The 24,591-nt window shown below is 36.0% G+C and overlaps 1 protein-coding gene across 1 annotated transcript in view; it reads left to right on the top strand.

The window, feature by feature from the left end:
- The window catches only part of LOC126419299 (GTPase-activating protein CdGAPr), a 478,818-nt gene extending 454,738 nt beyond the window's left edge, over positions 1–24,080 (top strand). Inside the window, exons 16-18 of the mRNA XM_050086473.1 lie at positions 6,320–6,783; positions 15,284–15,733; positions 17,080–24,080. Of these exons, the coding sequence (XP_049942430.1) occupies positions 6,320–6,783; positions 15,284–15,718 (899 nt within the window). The 3' untranslated portion in view covers positions 15,719–15,733; positions 17,080–24,080. The remainder of the gene's footprint in view (positions 1–6,319; positions 6,784–15,283; positions 15,734–17,079) is intronic.
- The last annotated feature ends 511 nt before the right edge of the window (positions 24,081–24,591 follow it).

The following is a 24,591-nucleotide window of genomic DNA, read 5'->3' as shown; positions in this document are numbered from 1 at the left end:
TCATGATAGTTCTCAGCTAAGCTTATGTCACTGTTCCCCCTCTAAGCCTTCCATAGTGCTAGGCTGGAGCAACTGTGAAACACGAACGGTTGTATCTTCTAGGGTGCAGGACATGTATAACAACAGCAACTAATACATAAATAAAAGATCACAATAAAGATTAAATCCAATTGTAGAACTTTTGCTCATCCTCGCGATCTAATGCTGTCTCTTGGTGCTGACTACACAATGGGTCTTTCCACTATAATTTATTTTTGCAACAACAATTGTAGTCAGTTTAATGTGATTTGTTCTGCTTGTTAGATTAGATTAGATTAGATTAATACTAGTTCCATGGATCATGAATACGATATTTCGTAATGATGTGGAACGAGTCAAATTTTCCAATACATGACATAATTAGGTTAATTTAACAACATACTTAAGTTAATATAACAACTTTATTTTTTTGTGGTTTTTTTATTTTTATTTTATTTTTTATTTTTATTTTTTTTATATTTTTTTTCTTAATTTCTATCTAAAAATTCCTCTATGGAGTAGAAGGAGTTGTCATTCAGAAATTCTTTTAATTTCTTCTTAAATACTTGTTGGTTATCTGTCAGACTTTTGATACTATTTGGTAAGTGACCAAAGACTTTAGTGCCAGTATAATTCACCCCTTTCTGTGCCAAAGTTAGATTTAATCTTGAATAGTGAAGATCGTCCTTTCTCCTAGTATTGTAGTTATGCACACTGCTATTACTTTTGAATTGGGTTTGGTTGTTAATAACAAATTTCATAAGAGAGTATATATACTGAGAAGCTACTGTGAATATCCCTAGATCCTTAAATAAATGTCTGCAGGATGATCTTGGGTGGACTCCAGCTATTATTCTGATTACACGCTTCTGTGCAATGAATACTTTATTCCTCAGTGATGAATTACCCCAAAATATGATGCCATATGAAAGCAATGAGTGAAAATAGGCGTAGTAAGCTAATTTACTAAGATGTTTATCACCAAAATTTGCAATGACCCTTATTGCATAAGTAGCTGAACTCAAACGTTTCAGCAGATCATCAATGTGTTTCTTCCAATTTAATCTCTCATCAATGGACATACCTAAAAATTTGGAATATTCTACCTTAGCTATATGCTTCTGATTAAGGTCTATATTTATTAATGGCGTCATACCATTCACTGTACGGAACTGTATGTACTGTGTCTTATCAAAATTCAGTGAGAGCCCGTTTACAAGGAACCACTTAGTAATTTTCTGAAAGACAGTATTGACAATTTCATCAGTTAATTCTTGTTTGTCAGGTGTGATTACTATACTTGTATCATCAGCAAAGAGAACTAACTTTGCCTCTTCATGAATATAGACTTTAATTCTGGATTAATTTTATTTCTCGTTTCATCTGAATGTTACCATCTTGTTCTAAAGCTGATTAAAAGCTGGTAATATTTTGCCCCAGTGTTGTAATACATGAACAGCTACCGAATTTTGTGTTGCAATGCACTTCATAAATCATTAGTTTCTAAGAACCAAATAAAATACTAACCTGGGTGGTTCAGAATAATGTAATGGTTTTTGAAGGACAAGATTTTCACATTTGAATGTTACCTTTACTAACAAGAAGCAGCATAATGTTTACAGTATCCATTCATGTATGAGAATATCTATTGCAAACATGTTCAGATACAACAAAAGCGTGTGAGTCGATAGAATTTAATGCTATTTCCTCCAGTGTTTTACCAAACTGTTAAATTTTTAATCAGGCCATTGTGCTGTTATAGTGTCCAGTTCATAGTATTTCATATACCCATCCATTGCATTAGTGCTGCAAGTCAAATGTCATGTCATTGTTTGAACAAGATTGATATGTATTGTGTTCTTTTGTGCATCAGGAAATCTCGAGCCTATTTGAACAAAAGTATTATTTGGTAAACTCCACTCTGCAGAACTATTCAAGCTAAATTGCTACATAACATCAGTAGCCAAAGATTCATCTGTAAATGTAAGACAAACTCTACGTTAATCTATTAAACACTGTAAAAATGTTTACCTCAGCAGCAATAGTTTAATTTACAAATATAAGATGATCCCATGTTTTTCAAATGATGAATTTGGAAAGGAACCTCGTATTGTAGTTGGGTATTACATCTCGTTGGCAGCCATTTGTTTATTGTCAACTGTGTCACAAGCACAGTGAATTCTACACAGTTCTTCAAGAGATGGCTGAAAATTATAATTCATTATTTAGCTGTAAATAGCTTTCAGACACAGGACAGATTTGTTAAAATGAGAGTACTGCCCATTGTTTATGCTTTCAAAGTACACTGAAGAAGATTTGGAAGTTCAACATGTGTGAACAAAAAGTTTATGATTGTGTAATGTATCATCATAGATGGATTTTTGGAACACCAAGAGCTGCCTAGGGAACAAGTCAGTCAATGTTTGGTAACCTAAATGTGGAAATACAATACAACCTGGGGCAGTATCACTTTCAAGACATTTTCACAGGATGGTATTATGTTTCATTTTCAATAGCTCTAACATTGTAATATGTACTGTATTGTAGTGCACTTTGGGATTTAGAAATGAAAGTGTCAGTGGCCTCTGATACTCATCATAACAGTAGACCTGTCTTCATTGCCTGACCTGCCCCACCTCATGTACAAGCTCACATTGGGGTGACTGCTATCACCAATGACACAACTTCTGTCACTGCCAAAGCATGATTTTCTTTGGGGTTAGCTGTCTCTGTTAATTTGAATGTAGAACTAGGCTACCACTCTATTGAATGGGCACATAAAATTCGACATCAAAAAATTTTTGGGTTGTAATGAGGAACAAACTGAAATTTTTTGTGAACACTGAGCATTGCATGAAATGAGTGACAAGCAGTACTTGTTTGAGCTATCTTAATCTACAAATTGAAAATACCCACCAAAACACCAAAAAAAATATGTGTGGTCTTCCTCAACAATTTACAGGAATAGAAGGAAGAACCAACAGCATTATAGTGAAAACTTACAGCAACTTTCTTCTTTCTTAGATAATTAGGTATTAGTCCACTAGTTTTAGTTCTCTAAACCAAGAATGCAAAATGTTATCAAGCAATACTGAGGAATTTTCTGCTACCAAAACAGTGGTAACAATTTTGAACCACCTGATTTCATTTTTCCAGGAGAGTGATTCAATTTCAGTAACCTTCAGCCCAGTTGAGCATTTCTTGAGTAGGTTATAGAAATATCACCCATATAAAAAGGATACATTGCTACTTACCACATGAATCACAGAAAGGCACAATGAAAAAGAAAATTAGAAATGTTTTAGCTATTGGACAAGGTTTTCTTCAGAAGTAAAATACTCACTCAACAACAACAACAACAACAACAACATCTTACAAGCACATGGACACTGTCTCCTGATGTTAAGGCCTGACACAAAAGAAATATGTCACACACACAAGACAATACATTATAAGACAATGGAAATATTAGGGTCAGCAAGGCTCACTTTTTTATATTCTTTATTTTTGCCACAGCATGGGGTGGTAGTAATTGTTTATGAATGCACTGTATCTAAAAGTAAACACCATCACTCTGTAAAATGTTGTCCGTTGTTGAACCAGCATTCCCACGTATCACCTTCTCAGGTTTCTGCATAGCAACAGCCAGAAACTATTACCTTTCTTGAAAATATGAAAACAACACGTTGTATACCATGAAAAGTCACAAATTAATGGAATAATTTCGTAAAATGCTTTAACCCATGACAAGACCTGCCGTAAGGCAGAATCCATTTAGATTTTTAGTACCCATTAAGGCAGTGAACTGATACTTTAGTAGGGATTTAATTAAACCTTTATGACTTGCAGAGCTACTGATATGTACAAGTACAAAGTGAGAGGTGGTGCACTGTTTAAGGCTTTGGACTCGCATTTGGGAGAAATGGGTCGCAAATCACTATACAGGCTTCCAGATTTAGGTTTTCTGTGAGTGCTCGTGGTTTTGTGCCCTCTTCCCGTCCAGTTTAATCTTTTGGTTTGTCTCTAATAATCTCGTAATTAGCATGACATTAAATCATAATTTTCCTTTCTTTGCATCTCCAAGACTTACCACCTTGTTATCAGTATGTCTTTTAAATCATGTGGCTTAGAGTGTAATTAAGTGAGAAGCACTAAAATTATGGAAAGTGAGTATGTAAAATGGTCACTTCAGTCAAAATTTGATATAAACACTTAAATTTCATTTGTGCTCAGGGTCAAATGCACAGTAACATCACTACAGACATTCACTCTCACAACATTTCGAACAAAGATTAGATTCTCTTTGATACTGACAGCATATCCTTTTTGGAAAAGTTGAATAACAGAATTCCATTGATTCTCTCAAGGACGTAGATCACATTGTCCAATATTAATTTGTCGGTTACCGTTTCTTTATAATATACAAACTTTTTTTTAAGAATCTGTATTGGGTTGGATCAACATTACATTTCCAATGACACCGAGTAACAAAGAGCATAAATCGTGTGTTGTTGTACAGAAAATAGCATAAATAAAGTCACTGACTGACTGGATGTTGTCAGGAATCACCAGTGTATCAGGTGGTTGTCTTGCGATTCTTTCTCTTTTGTTTGGTTAATAATGCTGTGTATGTGGCTAAGAATACAGCCGTTATGATGGCCTCGTAACAGTTCTGCTGATGTCAATGTCTGCAATTTGTGTGTTACGTCTTTATGGGAAAGAATTGTATTGCTAAACACTGCTTAAACTATGTGCTTCAGTACCAGCCATATTCTTAAATGAAGCAGTAGTGTCTTCTGTCACTGCTGAAAGATATAAAAGAAGGTGTACAAGGGAAAGTGGTAGACAGGTATCATTTTACTAGTTTGATAACAAAAAGTGGGAGGCACTATTTTCTGACTACTCTTAAAACATGCAACACAACTTACAATTTAATGGAAGTTTCTTTGTAAGAGTAGAATGTGTGATAATGAAGCGTAAATGCTTAATGCAGTGTTCTTCTTCAGTCAACTGTCAATTTGTATATTTTAGCTTTCTGTATCACTGTTATGTGAACACCGAGCGAGGTGGTGCAGTGGTTAGCACCCTGGACTCGCATTTGGGAGGACGACGGTTCAATCCCGTCTCCAACCATCCTGATTTAGGTTTTCTGTGATTTCCCTAAATCGTTTCAGGCAAATGCCGGGATGGTTCCTTTGAAAGGGCACAGCCGATTTCCTTCCCTAACCCTAGCTTGCGCTCCGTCTCTAATGACCTCGTTGTCGACGGGACGTTAAACACTAACCACCTACCCTACCTGTTATGTGAACAGGCCCATCTGCACTTTCCTTCTCTGAACACATCTTTTGATAATTCAGTTTGGTAGGCATGCCACATGATCAAGAAACGTCACAAGTTAGGTTGCAAAACTATTTTGCAAGCAGGTTTCTTTATAGACAATCTGTGGTTATAGACAATCTGCTGAAGGTTGCTTTATGCATGACTAAACTTCCTGGTGTTAAAAAAAAAAATTGAAAATAGGCGATTATTCACCTGCAGATGAATGATGGGTATTGATAGCCACATGGAATAAAAATAACATCAATAACACTGTCTTTGGCAAGGGTTATAAGGTGAATGGGAAGGATTTCTGTAAGTATCTCCTAAACAGGTTGTAATGGTAAAGTGCTTCACTGGTTCTTAGCATTTGCCTCTACCTCTCCCATTCCTGCTACTAAGCTCTTTTATTCCCTCAGTTACGAGTAATAAGAGTCACATAAGGAACAATCCTAGCTTTGAATACATACCCTTATTTACAGAAAGAAAAAGTTAAATGTAAGCATACACAAACACATTTTCAATATCATATAAATCAATAAAGTGGTCTATTGTGATGAAGATACTAACACAAGAGGAGTTGGGGAATGGAATGACATATGCCTGCGAGGATTCAAACAATGGAAGGGCGGGGAAGTGGTATTAGTGTTCATTCTGGGTTTACAATGGTAAAGAAAAAGTGGCTAGGAAGGTGAAGGCATCGAACTTCCTAGAAATATCAAGGGGAGGTATTGAGGCTGGAATATAGGAGGATAGTCAACATGATTTTACAGCATCCAATGTGTAGAGTGAAAACAACTTTTGATACAGACTTTCGATATAGTTAAGCTCGTATCTAGTTGAAAAAGTATACAAGAGCTTCATTTTACACTTCACATACTACTTTCATTGCAGTATCACTTTCTTTAAATTATCCGTGTAATATTTTTACTTGTTATCATAAATACTCCAAGAAAATACATTAGAAATATTTGGCCATCTACAGCTACAGGAGGACAGGCTCGATCTCGCCGTCCTGTTCGCTCCCTGCCTGCAAGACCGAGTGACACGTCAGTGCCTTCTCAGCCACTCCCACCCTGCGTGCGGGCAAGAGAGGCTCGTGCTCGCCGCCAGCTTTCTTCAGGTTCCCTTAGTTCGTCATTAGATGGGGGAAGATTCCCATCTTCGGTTCTTGTGCGTGCAACAACATCACCTGATGTTAATGTGGATTCCACACTAAGACCATCTGGCATGGCATCTGCAACATCACAGGCTCCTGCTCATCCTCTTCCTCTGCCTTTGCCTGAGGATGATGATCCACAAAGGCGAGAACGTATTGAACGCTACAAACAAGAGCGACGGACGTTCTTACGTGAAAAATATCGCTCAGAAAGCTTTCGTGGGGAGCGTGATGAGATGCTGCAGCGGTTGAAGAGACGAGCAGGTCGTACTGCTGGTGGAACAAATGAGGTAACCAACTTATATCACTTTTTATCTTATTGCACATGCTTGTATTAAAGAAATAATACAGATAGTTTTTTTCTCCAGCTCATCATTGTACACTGTAGTCTTCATTAAAATAATTTGGAGATCCACATTTCAGAGTGTCACATAGAGAAAGCTATCAACCAATTACAACTCTCTCTTAAGCTACATGTGCAGCCTTGTGAAGCATGACATATTGTACAGCTGGAGAGGTTCATAGTTGCCTGTGTGGAGCTAATGCAACAACTGGTAGATGTTGGATGGCAGGAAGCATGTGAATATATTCTTTCCTATGTAGGTATGTACGTGGATAGTTCCTGAGAGAAAAGACTTCTGAATGATTCAACTCTGGAATACTTTAAAGGAGAGAGAGAAAGCACTGGACTTAAGCTGTGCTTCGGAACTGAAGACATGTTAACACATTGCTGATGATTCTGGATTTACTTGTGTTTCACACTCCATCTATTATGGATGGATCTTGGGATAACTCTGTTTTCTACACGCTGTCTGTAGATGCAGATGAGATGCAGATGCTGTGGTGTATTTTAACTACTTTGTCTATTTGGATGTTTACACCAGTAGTCAATGTATCAAACTTGATTGCCTTTATCTACTTTTAGCTTACTTAGCAGTTACTATTTTTGTCTTTAAGTTCTTTGTGCTTTTAGAGGTGGACATCTTCAGAAAATGGAAAGAAATGAATGAATCTGAAATACTATTGGAGCTTTCTGACAATGATTATTCAGATGTTCCTAGTGCGAACGAAGATCTGGATCACTGTGTGAATGAATGTTTTAATCATTCTGAGGACAATTCCATGAACAGTGATATCTTTAGACTATTGGAGAAGCATAAGGTGGCAGTATTTTTAAATGCTTCTGACAGTAATTATGACAGGTTTCTGTTCTTGTGAATGATTCATTTTGTCATAATGTTAATAACCCTTTTGAGATAGCACCCTAGTCTCACTTACGTGATTGAGACTCGGTTGCCATCTCAAATGTGTTTTGATAAAAAATATTTATAAAAACCATTTTTTAAGCAGAAGACATGGAATGTGATCTAGAATAAAAAAAGCCAGATGTATTACCTTGTATACTCCAGTAAAGAGAGACACACAGAAAGTGGGCCTTTCAGAGGTAAAAAATTGCCACAGAAAAATCTAGTGCACAGATGAGGTTTCAAAAATAAAAAAAAACATAAGCACCCATCAAAAAATGCAGTAGACTGCCTTCATTGTGCAGGAATATTCACAGGGATTTATGCAGGAATATTCACAGGGATTTATGGAATATTGTGTGTCATTGACATTTGTTGATCAGCAGTGAATATGCATTTAAATTGCTCAAAGAGAACCAAAAGCCAAAAATTAATAGTTTGCCAATTTCACCACAGCACCATGCTTAAAAAACAGTAAATAACATCCTATTTGAAACGTGATAAATAGTTGTTATCAAAGTACACAGCTACATCCCATTGATACTGATAAGTTCCACTGACAGTTCAAAGTGTGTTCTTGAAGGACTTTTCATTTACTGGAGGTTGTTGCACAATAATGTAGCATGTCATGGAGTGGCTAATTGTATTAATGAAAATGACCCCAATGTGCAAATAAAAACAGCATTACATTATTTGGTCCTAGTTTTATTGTTGACATTCATATTTTTATGCAGTTTTTGCATGATACCTTTTACAGGGTTCATTGGTCCAGTCTTCATTTGGCTGACGGCATCTCATTTTGCCAGAACTTTTGAGGAGAACCATGTGTTTCACATCATGATACTACATGTCAAGTTTGTAATTTGTCTGTTTTCGCACTTCCATCATTCTGGCATTGGTTGAGTTGAAGTCATTCCAGATAGAGTTGTGTTTTCTATGAGTATTTGCTGTGTGCTTTTGTAGGGCATGGCGTTTGGAGAGAGCACCTGAATTCTGATGTCTTCATGATCAGTAAGACCACTTCTAGTGGTTTATTTTGAATTTGTAGATCATTTTCCAAGGCCCATTATGTGGGTGTGTTTAGCTCTTCTTTTTCTTCTGAAGCTATTACCGTTTCATTCACATGAAGTATGAACAATGCTGAGCTGTCCATAATCTTGTCATGTTTGCTACCATGATGGTGAACGTTGTTGACCTTACAACTTACAGAATTCTTGATAAAACTGTTAATTATAGCTGAACTAGGAATAATCACTGAATGAATGGAGCTACAACTATAAAAAAATTTAAAAAAATAAAAAGACCATTTTGTGCTATGAAAACTAGTAAAGTAAAACTTGCTCTCACATACAACAAAACTGGTTTAGGGAAACTCAGGATTTCAATCCACGAATCTCAAGCAAACTGTAGTTATAACAGTTGCCATGTGCTTATTAAGCAGACAACAGTTAAACTGATACTGGGAAGTCCTGGGTGGAATGCAAGTACTGACAGGAGCCTGCAGTACCAGGAATCTATAGCTGTGTGTGTGTGTGTGTGTGTGTGTGTGTGTGTGTGTGTGTGTGTGTGTGTGTGTTTCCCTTTTGCTGATGAAGGCTGTAGCCGAAAGTTTTTCGTAAGTGTCTTTTAATTGTGCTTGTCTGCAACTTAACGTGTCTTTTTTTGTTGTAAGTAGCAATCTGTCTTTTCCTGCATTGTTGTTTTTTTGTTGGCGAGGCACCTCTAAGGAAGGACATTGGCTGAAAGCTTAGTAACAATACAGTGAATGGTGATCTTTGCTCTTTCCATTACTTGTAGACAACAGTCAATTCATTCATATAACCTGTGAAAAAAGATATCCTCAACTGTTGAAAATCTGTCATGAGAATGTTTGTGTTCATCACTGGTTATTTACCATGGGAAGAGACCAAATTTTTACACCAAAACCAAACTGTTATTAATAACAGTGTCTTTGTAAAACAGAAATGATACCCTGTACAGGCATCTGGGAAAGGCTCTTAATTTTAAATGTGAACATTTTAGGTAATGCTTTGCAGTGAATGTTATAAAATAAAAATTGAAACTACAGTTTACTGTAATCAATCACATTTTATTTTTATTTCCATTGTGTTTTGGAGAGTTAAACCTCCATTATTGGTCAGATTTATGGTAGTAATTAAAGTATATATTACATGTACAACTTTTGGATAACCTGTGGCACTGCCTAGTGGAGAGATTGGGGGAGGGGATTTGGGGGGGGGGGTGTGAGCTATTTTAGTACAGGATTCAAAGTTACTTGAAAATTTTTTATTGCTTATGTGAACAGTAATATATGTTATGTAAACAAAACAGAAAATGGAGCCTGTGATCACTGAAAGGAGTTTTCATTTATGGTATATTAACCTATGCAATCAGAAACCTTCCCATAACTTTGAACCTTCTAATAAAGTAACACTTTTGTCTTCTGCTACCAGGCATTGCCTCAGGTTATGCAAAGGACATACATGTAATACACACATGCATTTTTAAACAATGGAAAATCCAGGATGGAATGTAACAACATAATTAAAAGGATAGTTACTACTCACTGTATAGCGGAGATGCTGAGTCACAGAAAGACACAACAAAAAGACTGTCGCAACGTTAGCGTCCAGCCAACGAGGCCTTTGTCAAAAGCAGAAAACATACACAAATGCACACATTCACACAAATGCAACTCGTGCACACATGACCACAGTCTCTGGTAACTAGAGCCAGACTGCAGGCAGCAGGGCGTTAAGGGAGAGGCAACCAGGTGGGGGTAAGGAGGAGGCTGGGGCAGGGAGGGGAAGGGATGTCAGGGTAGGAGTGGGGGATGGTAAAGTGCTGCTGAGAGAGTGCAGGGACGAGGTGGAGAATGGGGCAGCCAGGTGCAGTCAGGAGGTTAGACAGAGGGTGGGGGAAAGAAGGGGGCAGGGCGGAAAAGGAGAGAAGTAAAAAGACTGAGTGCATTGGTGGAATAGAGGGCTTTGTAGTGCTGAAATGGCAATGTGGAAGGGGCTAGATGGATAAGGACAATGACTAACGAAGGTTGAGGCCAGGAGGACTACAGGGACGTAGGATATATTTCAGGGAGAGTTCCCACCTGCACAGTTCAGAAAAGCTGGTGTTGGTGGGAAGGATCCAGATGGCACAGGCTGTGAAGCAGTCATTGAAATGAAAGATGTTGTGTTGGGTGGCGTGCTCAGCAACAGGGTGGTCAGTTGTTCCTTAGCTACAGTTTATTGGTGGCCATTTATGTGGACAGACAGCTTGTCGGTTGTCATGCCCTCGCAGTCTGACTCTAGCTGCCAGAGACTGTGGTCATGTGTATGTGAGTTGCATTTGCGCGAGTGTGTGCATGTATGTATGTTGTCTACTTTTGACAAAGGCCTTGTTGGCCGAAAGCTAATTTTCCAACAGTCTTTCTGTAGTGCCTTTCTGCTACTCAGCATCTCTGACACATGCATTATTAAAAGAGATAAATACACCTGATATTGAAGGTTTAACCCTCTGGGACACACATTGGAAATAAACAACTTGCAGTTTCAGTAAATTGAGATGCCTCTTAATGTAATGGCTGAGTAATGCAAATTGCAAAGTGTATCCAACCATAACTTACACTGAATTGTATGCTGAAATGTATTTAGTCAGCACTTAAGTCCTACTGGAATCACCTCCATTGTCACCAATGGCTGACTGCACCTACATAATTGAAAAGCAACATAACTGGGGGTCCTACATTCATGGTTAAAGCTTAATTGCGATTAAGTTGTCTCTGCGCTGCACCAACGTTAAATGCTGGTTACTAAAATGCTAACCAAAACTTTGACTGCAGTTAACTCCTTGTTACAGAGAAAAGCATCCATTGTATGTGCAAAGATAATGGTAATCACTGTCTGTAGTACCTATGCATGGCTTCTCAGTTTGTTATCATAAAGTGGGTAATGTTACTGCACTAAGGCGAATGAGGAAGGAGGCCTAATTTTTTAAAATTTGAAACTGATATCCTTTTAGAGCTAGTTAGTTGTAATGCAAAAATTTTAGAATGCAAAAAAATAAACTAGTGTATTGTTAAGAAGATTGACTCGTAGGGCTTTAACAGCAAATAATGCTGTACAACAATCTGAAATACATACTAGTAGAAGTTATTCATTAACTCAATTAAATGTGCATCCCATTTTCAGTTTCAAAATTGAATATAGTTAAACTGCGGTGTCTAATGTCTGTTTGCACAAGCTTCACATCCACATTCCCATTGTCACATTTACTAACATCGCTTTGAATAATGTACTCCTTCACATAGATTTCAAAATTGAGATTTGTTGTGTAATTTAATTTCAATGGAAGAGGAGATTTTTTTGAAGTTGTTCATCATCACTGAAAAAGATATTTACTGATAATATGCAAACATGAGGCAGTCCACAAAATTAAGATATAGGTGTGTACATATCAACAAATGTTTCGAATATCATAGAGTTTACTACGACGACTTTTTCTAGTGCAGCCACTGAGGTTTGTACAATACCTTATCAACAAAATAAATATAATTCCTTCTGAAAACAACAATGATTTCAGTTACTTACAAAAAACTCATTACAAAACACAGCAGGCTCTCTCCTAAATGTATATTTTAAAAACAAAACAAAAATTGAAAATCTTTATCTCATCATGATGATTATCAGTCTTTATTAGTGAGTACATCATCCCTGCACCAATGTGCTGTTACACTGTGCAAGGCATGTTCTAGATGAGACCATCAAGTTTATCTATAGGTATGAGGTCCTGCTCCCAATGGCAGCATCAGTGAGGTCTTGAAAATTGTCAGGTGGATTCGGATGCTGTGCAACAGCCTCCTTAAACAGGCTCCTTGCATACTCAATTGCATTAATGTCTGGGGCTGTGCTGTGCAGTGTAGTTGGTTGACGTTGCATCTTTGAAGGCACCGAGACTTTGTCATCAAATAGTATTAAGTTGCCTCCGACTTCATGTCTGCAGGGATTTTCAGTCATTTGTAGGACCTCTTAGAGGTATTGGGGGCCAATCTAATTGCCATAGATGGTAATTAGAGGGATCTGCAGTCCCATCATTATTACTGCCCAGAATATTACACTTCCACCTGCAAATGGTTGGACTTCCTGAACATATTGGTGTTCCTGGTGTCATCTAGCGCTTCTCCAAACCCTAACATGTCTAGCATCTAGTAGCAAACCAATCCTGGTCTCATCAGTAAACATGACATTACTCCATTCTGCAACGGTCCAATGTTGATGTACAAGAGCCTAGGTCATTCTATTGCACCGGTTCTGTGACTCTGTGCAAAATTTCTCATCAGTATTATGGAATGAAGACCACCATGATGCAATGTTCTACACACGGTTTGGTCTGACATATGAATCCCTGTTGCCTGTGAGAAGTCATTTCCAAAATTTCTGGCAGCTGATATTGGGTGTCTCTAAGCCGACAGTTGGAGCAAACGATTGTGCATTTGTGTTGTCATATGAGGTTTATCATTCACATTGTCTGCCCCGATAGCTGCGTGGTCAGCGTGACGGAATGCCGTGCAAAGGGGCCTGGGTTCGGTTCCCGGCTGGGTCAGAGATTTACTCCGCGGTCGGTCAGAGATTTTCTCCACTCAGGGACTGGATGTTGTGCTGTCCTCATCACCATCATATCATCCTCAACGACACCCAAGTCACCGAAATGGCGTCAACTCAAAAGTTTGCACCAGGCGACTTGTCTACCCGACGGGAGGCCCTAGCCACAGGACATTTCATTTCATCCACATTACCAGTCTATCTGTACTTTCTCCACACCTTAGACATACCACTTTGAGTGACATGTAACTTACCGGCAAAATCTTACTGTGTATGACTTGCTGAAAGTAAAGCCACAATCCTGACTCTGTCAAAGTGCTGTATGCCTCTACATGGCATGTTGTTGCAGTCCTGAACACAAACTAAATGAACCTGTCATTGATACTGGATTAATCACGATGTGCTGCTGTGACAGCAGTTCGTTTACTGGACTGGGGAATGGCCACAAAGCATACCAGTTGTAAACACCATCCCGTATATGGGCTCCAACTGGGCAAGGATCAGTGAGACCTCTAGTATCATAGACTACATTTTGCAATAGAATTCCAAACTTTTTTGAGCATTGTACCTTCTACAAGAAGTTTCATAATAACCAAAACTTCCAGCATGTAACTTGTGTTTTCCTTCTGACATAGACTAACAGTTATGTTAGAGTGTTATGACCACTGGAATAACATTCCAGACTTTGGCATTTGCAACAAGAATTGCAGCAAATGCATCATTTATAATAAATAACATTGACTAATGCATGTCATACATCTGTTAAATTAAGAAAAAAGACCCAGAATCTTTTAGAAAACAAAAGATGAAAAAAATTGGAAGGAGGTGGGCAAACTTGGTACCTTTCTCTTCACAGCTTAAGTCACTGACAAGTAGGTTACAGCGTCAACCAGGGCAGCCATCTCTCCAAATCAGTATATACCGTGTAAATACCATATCTGGAAATGTTATTATTTGATATTTAACTATGACAAACTATATCAAAATTATGTGCTTTTGACAGATCATCATTGTGCTGTAGCACTGAAATCCACCAGTGAATCCACAAGTACATCAATACAGTTGAGGCAACAATTACATGGTCAAGATATAATATGTTTCATCTTCTACACCATCTAAAACATCAAAAGTCACCGCCACCTTAAGCAGTACATATTTACTTGTACAGAACAAAAACGTATGTACAAATTGCAATGTGAATGTAAAATGACTCATTCCACATCATTACAATGCAACATAAAAATCATCCACAGGACATGTAATTAAATAACTAAGTAACTATCAGTTAAAGATAAATGAGCCTCTTATGTTGGTTTCCCTTCCATGAAGTCCTGGATTTTTAACACTTTATCCATGAACAGTCTCATATTTCCTCTCATTTCCAGATGATAAAACACCTCATTTTAAAAATTATGATTTTTGTCCTCTCTCTCTCCCTCTCCCTCTCTGATGTCTCCTACGCAATAGAAGCTTGAATTTTTACCTGATTAATGAAAAAATCTTTAAATTGCTAACCTGTTAATGATTTTCTGTCTAACAGCTAATCATGCTCAGGTCTACAAGGAAGATTTTAGTAATCATAAGAAGGTAGACTACATGTACCATTTTTTTTTTACAAAAATTTATATAATTATGAAAAATAAATTTATCTGAATTTTCTGTTATGGAAGCAATATTTTTCATCCAAAGTTTCTGCTGCTGTAGCTACTTTTACCAGTACCACAGCCACCACCACCACTGTTATGGAAACTACTACTATGGGAATTAACTAAATTGTGCTTTTTAAGTTATGGCCCCAGGCAATACAGCTGTATAATAAAAGAGGAAGGCTTTTAGTTTTCTATGTCTTCTGCAACTAGTTTTCTGATTGTAAATTATTAATATAGTACATAAATTTTTGTGAAATTTTCTACCTTTTATGGCTTAACATTCCTTTACATTGCATTTTGCAGCAGCCTCCTGAAGGCAACAGTGATCAAGCCAGTGTTCTGAGTGCCAGACTACATGAATCATCTGCTGGAGAACCTGAAAGAAGCCCTAATTTGTCAAGGGATAGAGAAATCAGAAGAGTGTCTGATGATCAGAAAAGTAGTGATAGCACGAAAATAACAGAGAAAGTATTAACTGATGTAGCACGTGAAAGGCGGATATGTGAAGAAGATAGTGTTGTGACAAGAACACGTCCAGGAAGAGCTAGATACACGGACAGAACAGAGGAAGAATTGCGGACAGGTTCACTACGAAGGTCATCAGCACCTCAGCAAGGTCCTGGATGTATTCGTGATATGGCTGCACTATTTGAGGCTCGAGATATGTCTGGCTCAACATCTACACCACCATCACAGCCGACCACAGTGGCTGCAAAAACTTATGTGTCTTCTGTGTAGCACTGTTCAAGTGAGGTTGTAGCACTGTTCAAGTGAGGTATGTTATTTATTTCATCAAAGTAGTCGTTAACATCTTACTCATAACAAAATTAATGATAGTAGTAGTAGTAGTAGTAGTAGTAATAGTAATAAAAATGTAATAATAATAATCTTTTTTACTATTGTCCAGCAACATCCATACAGTTAATCATCAGTTCACTCTTTTGCTATTCTTATCACGTGATATACTGTGAGGATAAGATGATTTTGTCTTTGTAAATATTAATCCTTTGGTCATCATCAAACTTGATGCTTCACATCAGATTTCATTGTTACTTGGCAGTTTTAGATGGTGATGTGTACACAGAATACACATTACTTTCTCCTGTCTTGTCAGTTTGTTGATGTCTACTCTCAGGGGAAATAATTTGCACGACCCTATTATGTGATGATTCAAAGCTGGAATTATTTTCTGCTTTATCATGACTAGATACTGCTTCTCACAATTTTGAATTATTTTGCATCTTTTTGTCCTTCTTGATGTCTTCTTCTCATGTCTGAGCCAGAGCTGACAGGTGGTACAAAAATTTTAGCATTCTAAAAGTTCCACATTTTTTAAATAATATTCAACACCCTGTCTCTGAGGAACCTATTTCTTTTCTTAAGTGTCTCTTTAGCTTTTGATTTATATTGTTGTTGCAGGATTTTTGTCTGTGTTTGAAGAATGCCCTTTACATATGTTAGACTTTTTTAATGTATTGTAAATCTGTTATTGGTGTTTCTTTACATTTTAATTTTTCCCTGAGTCAGTAAACTGACTATTGATAATAGCTAGGAAAGAATTCTCACTTCGAAAACTTAAAGAATGCAAAATGTTGTGAATTTTTCTCATTAATTCTCATGTTGCTAAGATGATAAAAAGATTGTTGCTAATCCACTGCAATTCGAATTTTTATCTGATGTTCTACTTTATTATGACAGTAGTAGTGATTTGTCATTCCTTGATGTAGTTTTGTAAACACCTTAAATATTTAGATTTTATTCATATCTTAACAACTTAAATAATGCATTTATACTATTTATATCAAAAGGAAAATTCATTTTAAAAGACTATGAAAATATGAGACAGAATTGTCAGCCAGTACTTACCTGCAACAGGTGAAATTCTTAGCATTGCGGATAGACACACACATGTAGGTACAAGAAACTATCCTGGCTTTGGGAACTTGAGTTCTTTGCTCAGAGAATACTAACCAGCAATTTTGTCTCATAATTTTATAATTGCCATATCTGTTTGATGACATGTGTATTATTGGTGAGTACCCTGTACATGTTAGAATATTTGCTATACTTACTTATAGCAGATATTTGTATTTTTGCAGCTATCGAGGGACCTGATTGGTGGAGTGAAGTTTCCTCAAACCAGACAGTTTCTGGAACTGTACATCTGTGATATATTGCATTTATAATGTTTCAAGACAGTTGCAAAACTGGCAACAGAAAAACAAGTAGCTGCAGTTTTAGCTTTTGCTTATGGAGAGGCATAAGGATCATTAAAGATCTACTGTTTAACAGACTGCTTTCTGGACAATATTTATTTATTTATAAATATATTTTTACATTGTTAATTGTTTTGTAATGGATGCTGTGTTGTGTTCTGTGTAACACAGGGTATTTTTCATTTGCTGTAACAATTTTTACTGCATTTACTGGACCTCACTGATGTTATGAAGAGAAATAAGTTATAGCAAAAACTCAGAACTGGCTGAGATTTGAGGATATAATGCTGGACTTAATATCCGTATTGCCAGGAAATATTCATTTCTGTTTAAGACACTGACATATGATTTGTAGTACACTCCTCCTGAAAAATTATCTTGTACAGATGTTCTCTGTATGAGCTTTTTACAGAGTTATGTAGAACTTTTGTTTACCTTTGATTAGTTAGCTCAACTTCACCCTTTCTTTTATCATTTTTATTTTTTTAAAATAATTATTGAAAATTGCATTTGTATTTCATATATGTCTTGTTACATTTCAAATATATTTGTTACTGTTTTCTACTTGATAGTTAACATATTAAACACTTTAATAGTGTTATGTTCACTCCAGTTGGTAATTATCATTTTTACCAAGCTCAGTATTATGTAGAGTGTTTCACTTAGGAGAGAAAGAGATAATGTTTCATAATGGTGTCATTCCAGTGGAATGGATGAAATAAAATTCATCTAACTATTGACAAATGCTGAGTAAAGACATGCTTTGAACTTTCTTATCATCTCTGAAAAAACTGTTGTACTCCAGTTTGGCTGTTGGGCTAATGTATGGACACACATGACAACACATCAATTAGAGACACAGTGGCAACAATGGGACAGGATTTTACCATTATAATATTATAATATTGGGGATGTTGCTGATCATCAGTGTGCCATCTGCAAATCACTATTTTCAAGGCTATTTTTGTAATAATATTCACATAAGCATATGCAATTTCTGAAATAGCTATCGATAAATTTATGTCTCTTTCATGGATGAGAATACTGTGAAAAATTCAGTTTTTGTTGATGAAATAAATCTTGACACTTGTTCCTCTACATCTTCTCAAAACGAATTTCTGTAAAGAAACTTGTGTTTTCACTGAGCAGTACATGCTACAAGTATATCGTACACTACAAGGCATTTGTATTTTTAAGAGGAGTCTGGTAGTAGTAAAGCAACATGAAATGATCATAGATATACTTCAAAGTATTTACTCAGTACATTCTTCATTCAAGAAATTATATGCAAAGGGACCATAACATTTGATTGCCCATGTAAGTAGTTTTTCCTTATCAGGATCTTCCATAAAAAATGTGTTTTATCAGCTGATTATTATTTGTTAACCATCATGAGATTCCACACTGTTAGATGTATTGTTGTTGTCATTAATGTATATTTATATCTGTACTTTGTACAAACACGTGCAATGTAAACATCTTTTTCGGTGTATGTATATAATATATGAATGCAAGTTGGTTGCTTATACATGTAGAATGTTAATGGTAAAAGATACATTTTTCCTGTTCCTAAGCAAGATAAACATAATGTCGTAACACTATGCTACATGCTACCTGCTTGTGAAATTTTCATTGTAAAAGTTTTGAACAGTCTTGTTGCAATAAGTTAGAAGCTTTAAGAACATTTATATTGTTCTTGGCATATCTGCTGTTTGAAACATAAAAGGCAAACATGTTAGATCAGTCTCGACTTTGGAAGTAATAAAACACACACACACACACACACACACACACACACACACACACACACACACAAAATTCACATGTTACTCCAATGACATTCATCATGCTAATGAAAGATTGAAAACCTCATACTGCAAAAATATATTTTCAGCAACCGAATGGTCGGTTTGTTAATAATTGCAGTGGGATATAATTATAGTAAATTATTATTGCATCAGTATTTTATTTCAGATTGCTGTACATAAGATCTGAACAAGAAAATATACTGTTCAGCACTGACACTGTGAGGTTCAGAGGACAATATTAGCTCAAAAATGAGAAATATGAAGCTGCATGTATGATTTATATAAATGGTGTGCATGTAACATCTTCTAAAATAGGTGAGGTTATTTTTATACATATTTGACTTGATTTCTAATTGAAAAACTGAAGTTGGTTGATTGAAGCATTGCTTTGCCAGAGGAGTGAAAAACACAGATGAAGGAAGTTATTTAAAATATTGATTGTGAGGGTGTGAGAGTTCCATAACTGTATTGATGTTAATGAAGCTGTATTTGGAATGAACTATTATTTTCTGCTTCATATTGCTGTGATGTACCAAAGGATGGATTCAGTATGTAATATAACGGAAACCCACACAGCAAGTTCAGTACTGACAGTGGTTTTTACTACGAGACTCTTATATTACTGAGTAAATTGCATGGGCATTATGAGTGTGACATACTTGAAATGTTCTTTTGCAACTAGTTAAGCATTTCAATAATTTTCAAAAAACTGATGATTGTATTGTGACTTATACATATTTTATATCTTTAACTAAAAGTCCAGGACTTGGCTAAGTTGTAACACAGTAGAACACTGAGAATGAAAAAAAAAAAGCTTTTACATTTGGCAAATTCTGTGTCGCACCCTGAATGGCACTCTTTTTTGTGAAGAACTATTACTCAAATTAATTTATGTCTTCTAAGCAATGAGTGGGATCACTAGTGCACAAATTTAAGAACGCATTAATATATTCTGGCACTTTCCATATGTAATGGTTTTATGGATGTGCTGTTTTATGACAAATATGCAATACCTGTGTTACTTTTAGCCAGAAAAGTGTTCCTTTGAACGTGATTGCTTAAATCTCAGACATATGAAAGTTGCTTGTTTTTAAAATCTGTGTTTTAGACAAAGAGCCTCCTATAAACAGTCATTTCTATCAAATACATAAAAAGCTGCAAATCTTTAAAAATTTCTCCAGAGTATTAATAAGGAAGTAATATCATTGATATCATGAAATTCATAAAATATTCAGCACAGAGTCATGTAGTGAACAGTGACGTATCAACCTTCTGACACTGGGAAACTAAGGGACTACTTTTCATTAGTATTTGCCATGGGCACTTTGTATAACAACAAGGCATGTGTTATGAGCATGCTACAGTGTAGAGAAACAGCAGAGAGACCACTAGCTCTCGAGCTACCACTTTTTTCTAGTTTAAAAACACACACACACACACACACACACAAATCACAGTTAAGGTGATGCTTAGTTTGGAGCATTTGGTGGGTGTGTAGTTGTGTGTGCTCTTAAATAAAAAAAAAATAAATAAATAAAAAAAATACACTTCAACATAGTAAAGTCTCAGGATGTAACATTTGTCTATGTATCATACATCAAAGAGCTACAGGTGAGTGACTACAAATCCTTATTTTTGTTTGGCATCAATTTAAAGTGTTTTAAGAACTGAATAGGACAGAAGAATAGGTAAGAATGAGATAGTCTCAAAAAGGAATATTTCCATAGTTGCTGTTCTGGTCTTAAATCCAAAGACTAGCAAGGAGAGCTACATCAAACCAGTCAACCCTGTGCAAGCTACTTCATGTCTGAGTAACCACTGCAACCTTCATCCATTTGAACTTCCTTGCTGTCTTAAAATCAATTTTTACTCCCCATACTTACATTACCAAATTAGTTATTCTTTGATACCCTAAATGTGTCCTACTGATCCTCTCCTTTAGTCAAAATGTGCCAAAAGTTCTTTTTTTCCCAATTCAATTCAGTACTTTATCATTAGTTATTTGATATATACACCCATCCAATATTCAGCAGTCTTCTGTAGCACCACATTTGACAAGCTTCTTTTCACTTAGATCTGCATAGGTAATGATGAAGTACCAAGAATGTTTTTAGGGTTTTAAAAGAAATTATGTAGGGTGTGTAAAGAAAGAGCCAATCAAGGTATAATAATGATCAACATCTTGCCTCTTCTGAACTGGCTTTTCATCCTTTCTATAAAAATTCTACCATTGTTGGTAAGATATTTTATTAATATGGTGGTGCCTTTTGATTTTTTAGATGGCACAGAAGATGAAAAATATAATATCTTAACCATGTAAATTGTCGCCACAACCGTATTAGTGTACTCATGGAAAGGGGGAATCTTTTTGAAGATTACAGGAGACAGTAAATTTGAAAGAAGACTTAATCTTTCAAGAGAAATAGTCTGGTGGTTATTATGATAGTTTCATTACCTTTTCGTTGGTTGCTGCTGATGGTAATACTGTTCTGTCTTTAAGGACGGCTTTTTTGTGTCAAACCTCTTTTTTTTCCCCTGAAGCATGCTGCAGTTTGAGAGAGTTTCATAGCAGACACATCACTTTTGTTTACAAATCATCATTAGTCATAGTCTGTGTTTATTAGTCCTTTTTACACATTAAGAAGTCAGCCAGCTTTCCTCTATCATTAGCAGAGGTTGAAATAAAAAAGAACTTGGTTGCTCTATCACTGTTAGTGATTTTTTGTCTTTTAGGAACCTGCTTTTTCTCTTACTGCACTGCTGTTCTATGCACTTTGCTTCACTTTTTGTAAAACTCTGCACAAATTATCTTTATAGAAATTTTACAAAGCTCAGAGAGTAACAACAAAGTTTTTTTGACTTCAGCCTCTGCTCTTGACATGGGGAAAAACCTGTAGACTACAGAACAAATAGAAAGGAGTAATAAACACAAATCACCACTGATGATGTTTTGTATATAAAAGCCAGTGTGTCTGCCCTTAAACAGCAGAATGTTGTAAGACGGGGGGGGGGGGATGATGATAATAATAATTACTGATATGTAACAGCTAGTGCAGGAGATGGACATGGCCATCCAAATAATTTTTTTCTTATTTTCATTGTGAACTGCAAGCCTACCTTAACTTCACACCAAAAGAAGCATGCTACCCCATTCCACTGTAAGACAAGAAGCAAAATAATAATAAAAAAATTATGAAGCTCAGTATGCATTCTCTGTTCAGACTGTGTCTTTCTTCCAATTCACATCTGTATTTTACATTTCATTTCATTGCGATGTGACACAAGGTTTACGTTACAATGCCAATCTAAGAATTGTGGTTCAACCTCATCCAAATCTAACAACTTTAGTTCTTTAAATAAGATTCCAAAATATTTTGAATAAAGTCCTTTTGTCAGCTATCAAGCAAAACTGACATGATGACAATCTTTGCAGAGTTTTGCTAGTAAAAAAGAAGTATGTGAGCTAACTTCCAAAAAGGATTTTATGCTAATTGACACTGGTCATGAAACCATATGCACAAAATATTTTATCTCTCCTATCCAATCGCGATATTATTGCTCTTGGCCTCCCGCAGCTGTTATCAGAAAAACACGGTGACATTACGGTAAACAAGTACAGTTGTGACTAAACGAAGTGCATCATATTTTAAATGATTTCAAGACAGTTGTGCACATCTACTATCAAGTGGTTCAGTGTGCCTTCGCGAAATATCACAATGAAAACTCATGATATGCCGACCAATGTGCTGTCATTCCCAGGTGCAATAATATTGTGGTTGACTAATACATAAACATTTTATCTTGTTTGGAACACACAGCCATGCCACTTTGGAAGTAACTGCTATTTCATTGTATGTACCACTCTTCTGTTGAGTTTTACATGAAATGTAATCATTCTGTATAGACTATGAGAGATGCATTACATAGCTGTTTTCTACATCCTTCCATAACAGTCAGATGTGCACAGAGCAATTATTTATCAATTACTTTGAAGCATATGTGTCACATAAGTGTCAATAAAGTGATTAATAGAACCTTTTTATCAATTTGCAGCTAAAACGTAAGTGGAGTGTAGCAAAATTTAAGTTGTCATGAAAAAGCCTGACTTATTTCTACAGACTGTTGTCAAGATATTTATTTATTTATTGCTCCTCTGGCAAAATATCCAGAATACAATTTTTTGAGAAGAATGAAATTTGAAGTAATATACTGACAATAACATCATTTTTGTAACCTCACTGGCTCATTATATCTCATTCCCTAGTATATAAATAAGTATAAGCAATCATGTAACAAAAATGATGAAATGCCACAGGACACAACTGCCTTAAAAATATGTCTTGTGTGCTTAAGAAATGTGCCTGCATTTGCCTACATATTTCAACAAACACCTTCTGTTAGCACATTTTATTAGTATAAATTCTGTATTCAAGTACCGACATTATAAACTGATATCATAAATATTTGACGTACATAATGCACAGTAAATTTCAGGACAGAAAAAAATTTAGAAAATTTGTGTAGCATATTCCTTCAGTAGGTTTGTGTTTATTTTTGCTCAACAGTTAGGAATACTACTGTCTATCTTCCTCTCACTGGACTCAGTTTGGATGTCTTTTCTCCAGCCAGTTGGCAAGTGATAATGTTATGCCCATTTTTAATGATATACCAAAGTGTGCAAAGAAATGTAGCAGTTAAAAGATCTTGATAAGATTTGTATTATAGGTGTAAATCATATTTTTTCATCAGAATTTGTGTTGTCACTTGACATTATGTGCTCTTATATAGGAATAAGTAGTTTACATAATGTCAGTTGGGATGTGAAGAACTGTTACATACCACTTTCATAATTTTATTGTTGGGTGTACTTTTTTTAATGTCACATTCATAGTAGGAGCTAATATGTTACAAAATGTGCAGCACATACTGAAGACAAGAGATATTCATTGGAAAATTTCATTTCATTGTCTGATATTGTTAAATATTTACTACATTTATTTTGTTTATGAAGAATGAGATTAATTTCATTTAAATGACTGTGTAGTCTTCACTGAATATTGTGATTAAAAGCATTAAAAAGCAACATGTGTAAATACATAATAATAATAAATACTACTATTGACTTCATATTATTTTAAATTCTATGTTGCTGGATAGCCCAGTATCCCCAATTTATACACCCCCCCTCCCATGAAGTCAAAACTTGAAATGTTCATTGAACAGTATATGTAACATAATAAGTGATGGATTCATATTTAACGTCAAGAAGTTGCTACTGCCAGAAATGAATTTTATTTGTCTTGGGCACAAGACTGTTTTATTGGTGTACCCGTAAAGCAAACACATGAAAACTTACAATAACTGGGATTTATTTTCTTGTAGATTCCAGCTAATGTGAAAGAAATTTGACTTTAGGATTTTTGTGTGTGTATCATGTTGTACAAATTTACAACATACATTTAGACAGTTTACTTATTCACACAAAAAACACGCACACACAGAGGGAGAGGGGGGGGGGGGGGAGAGAGGAGAGAGGAGAGAGGAGAGAGGAGAGAGAGAGAGAGAGAGAGAGAGAGAGCTGTTGATA

The sequence above is a fragment of the Schistocerca serialis genome, chromosome 9 (genome assembly GCF_023864345.2).
Source record: "Schistocerca serialis cubense isolate TAMUIC-IGC-003099 chromosome 9, iqSchSeri2.2, whole genome shotgun sequence".
NCBI classification, from domain to species: Eukaryota; Metazoa; Arthropoda; class Insecta; order Orthoptera; family Acrididae; genus Schistocerca; species Schistocerca serialis.
Note: the sequence above shows the minus strand (reverse complement) of the source record. Positions and strands in the feature narration are given on the sequence as shown.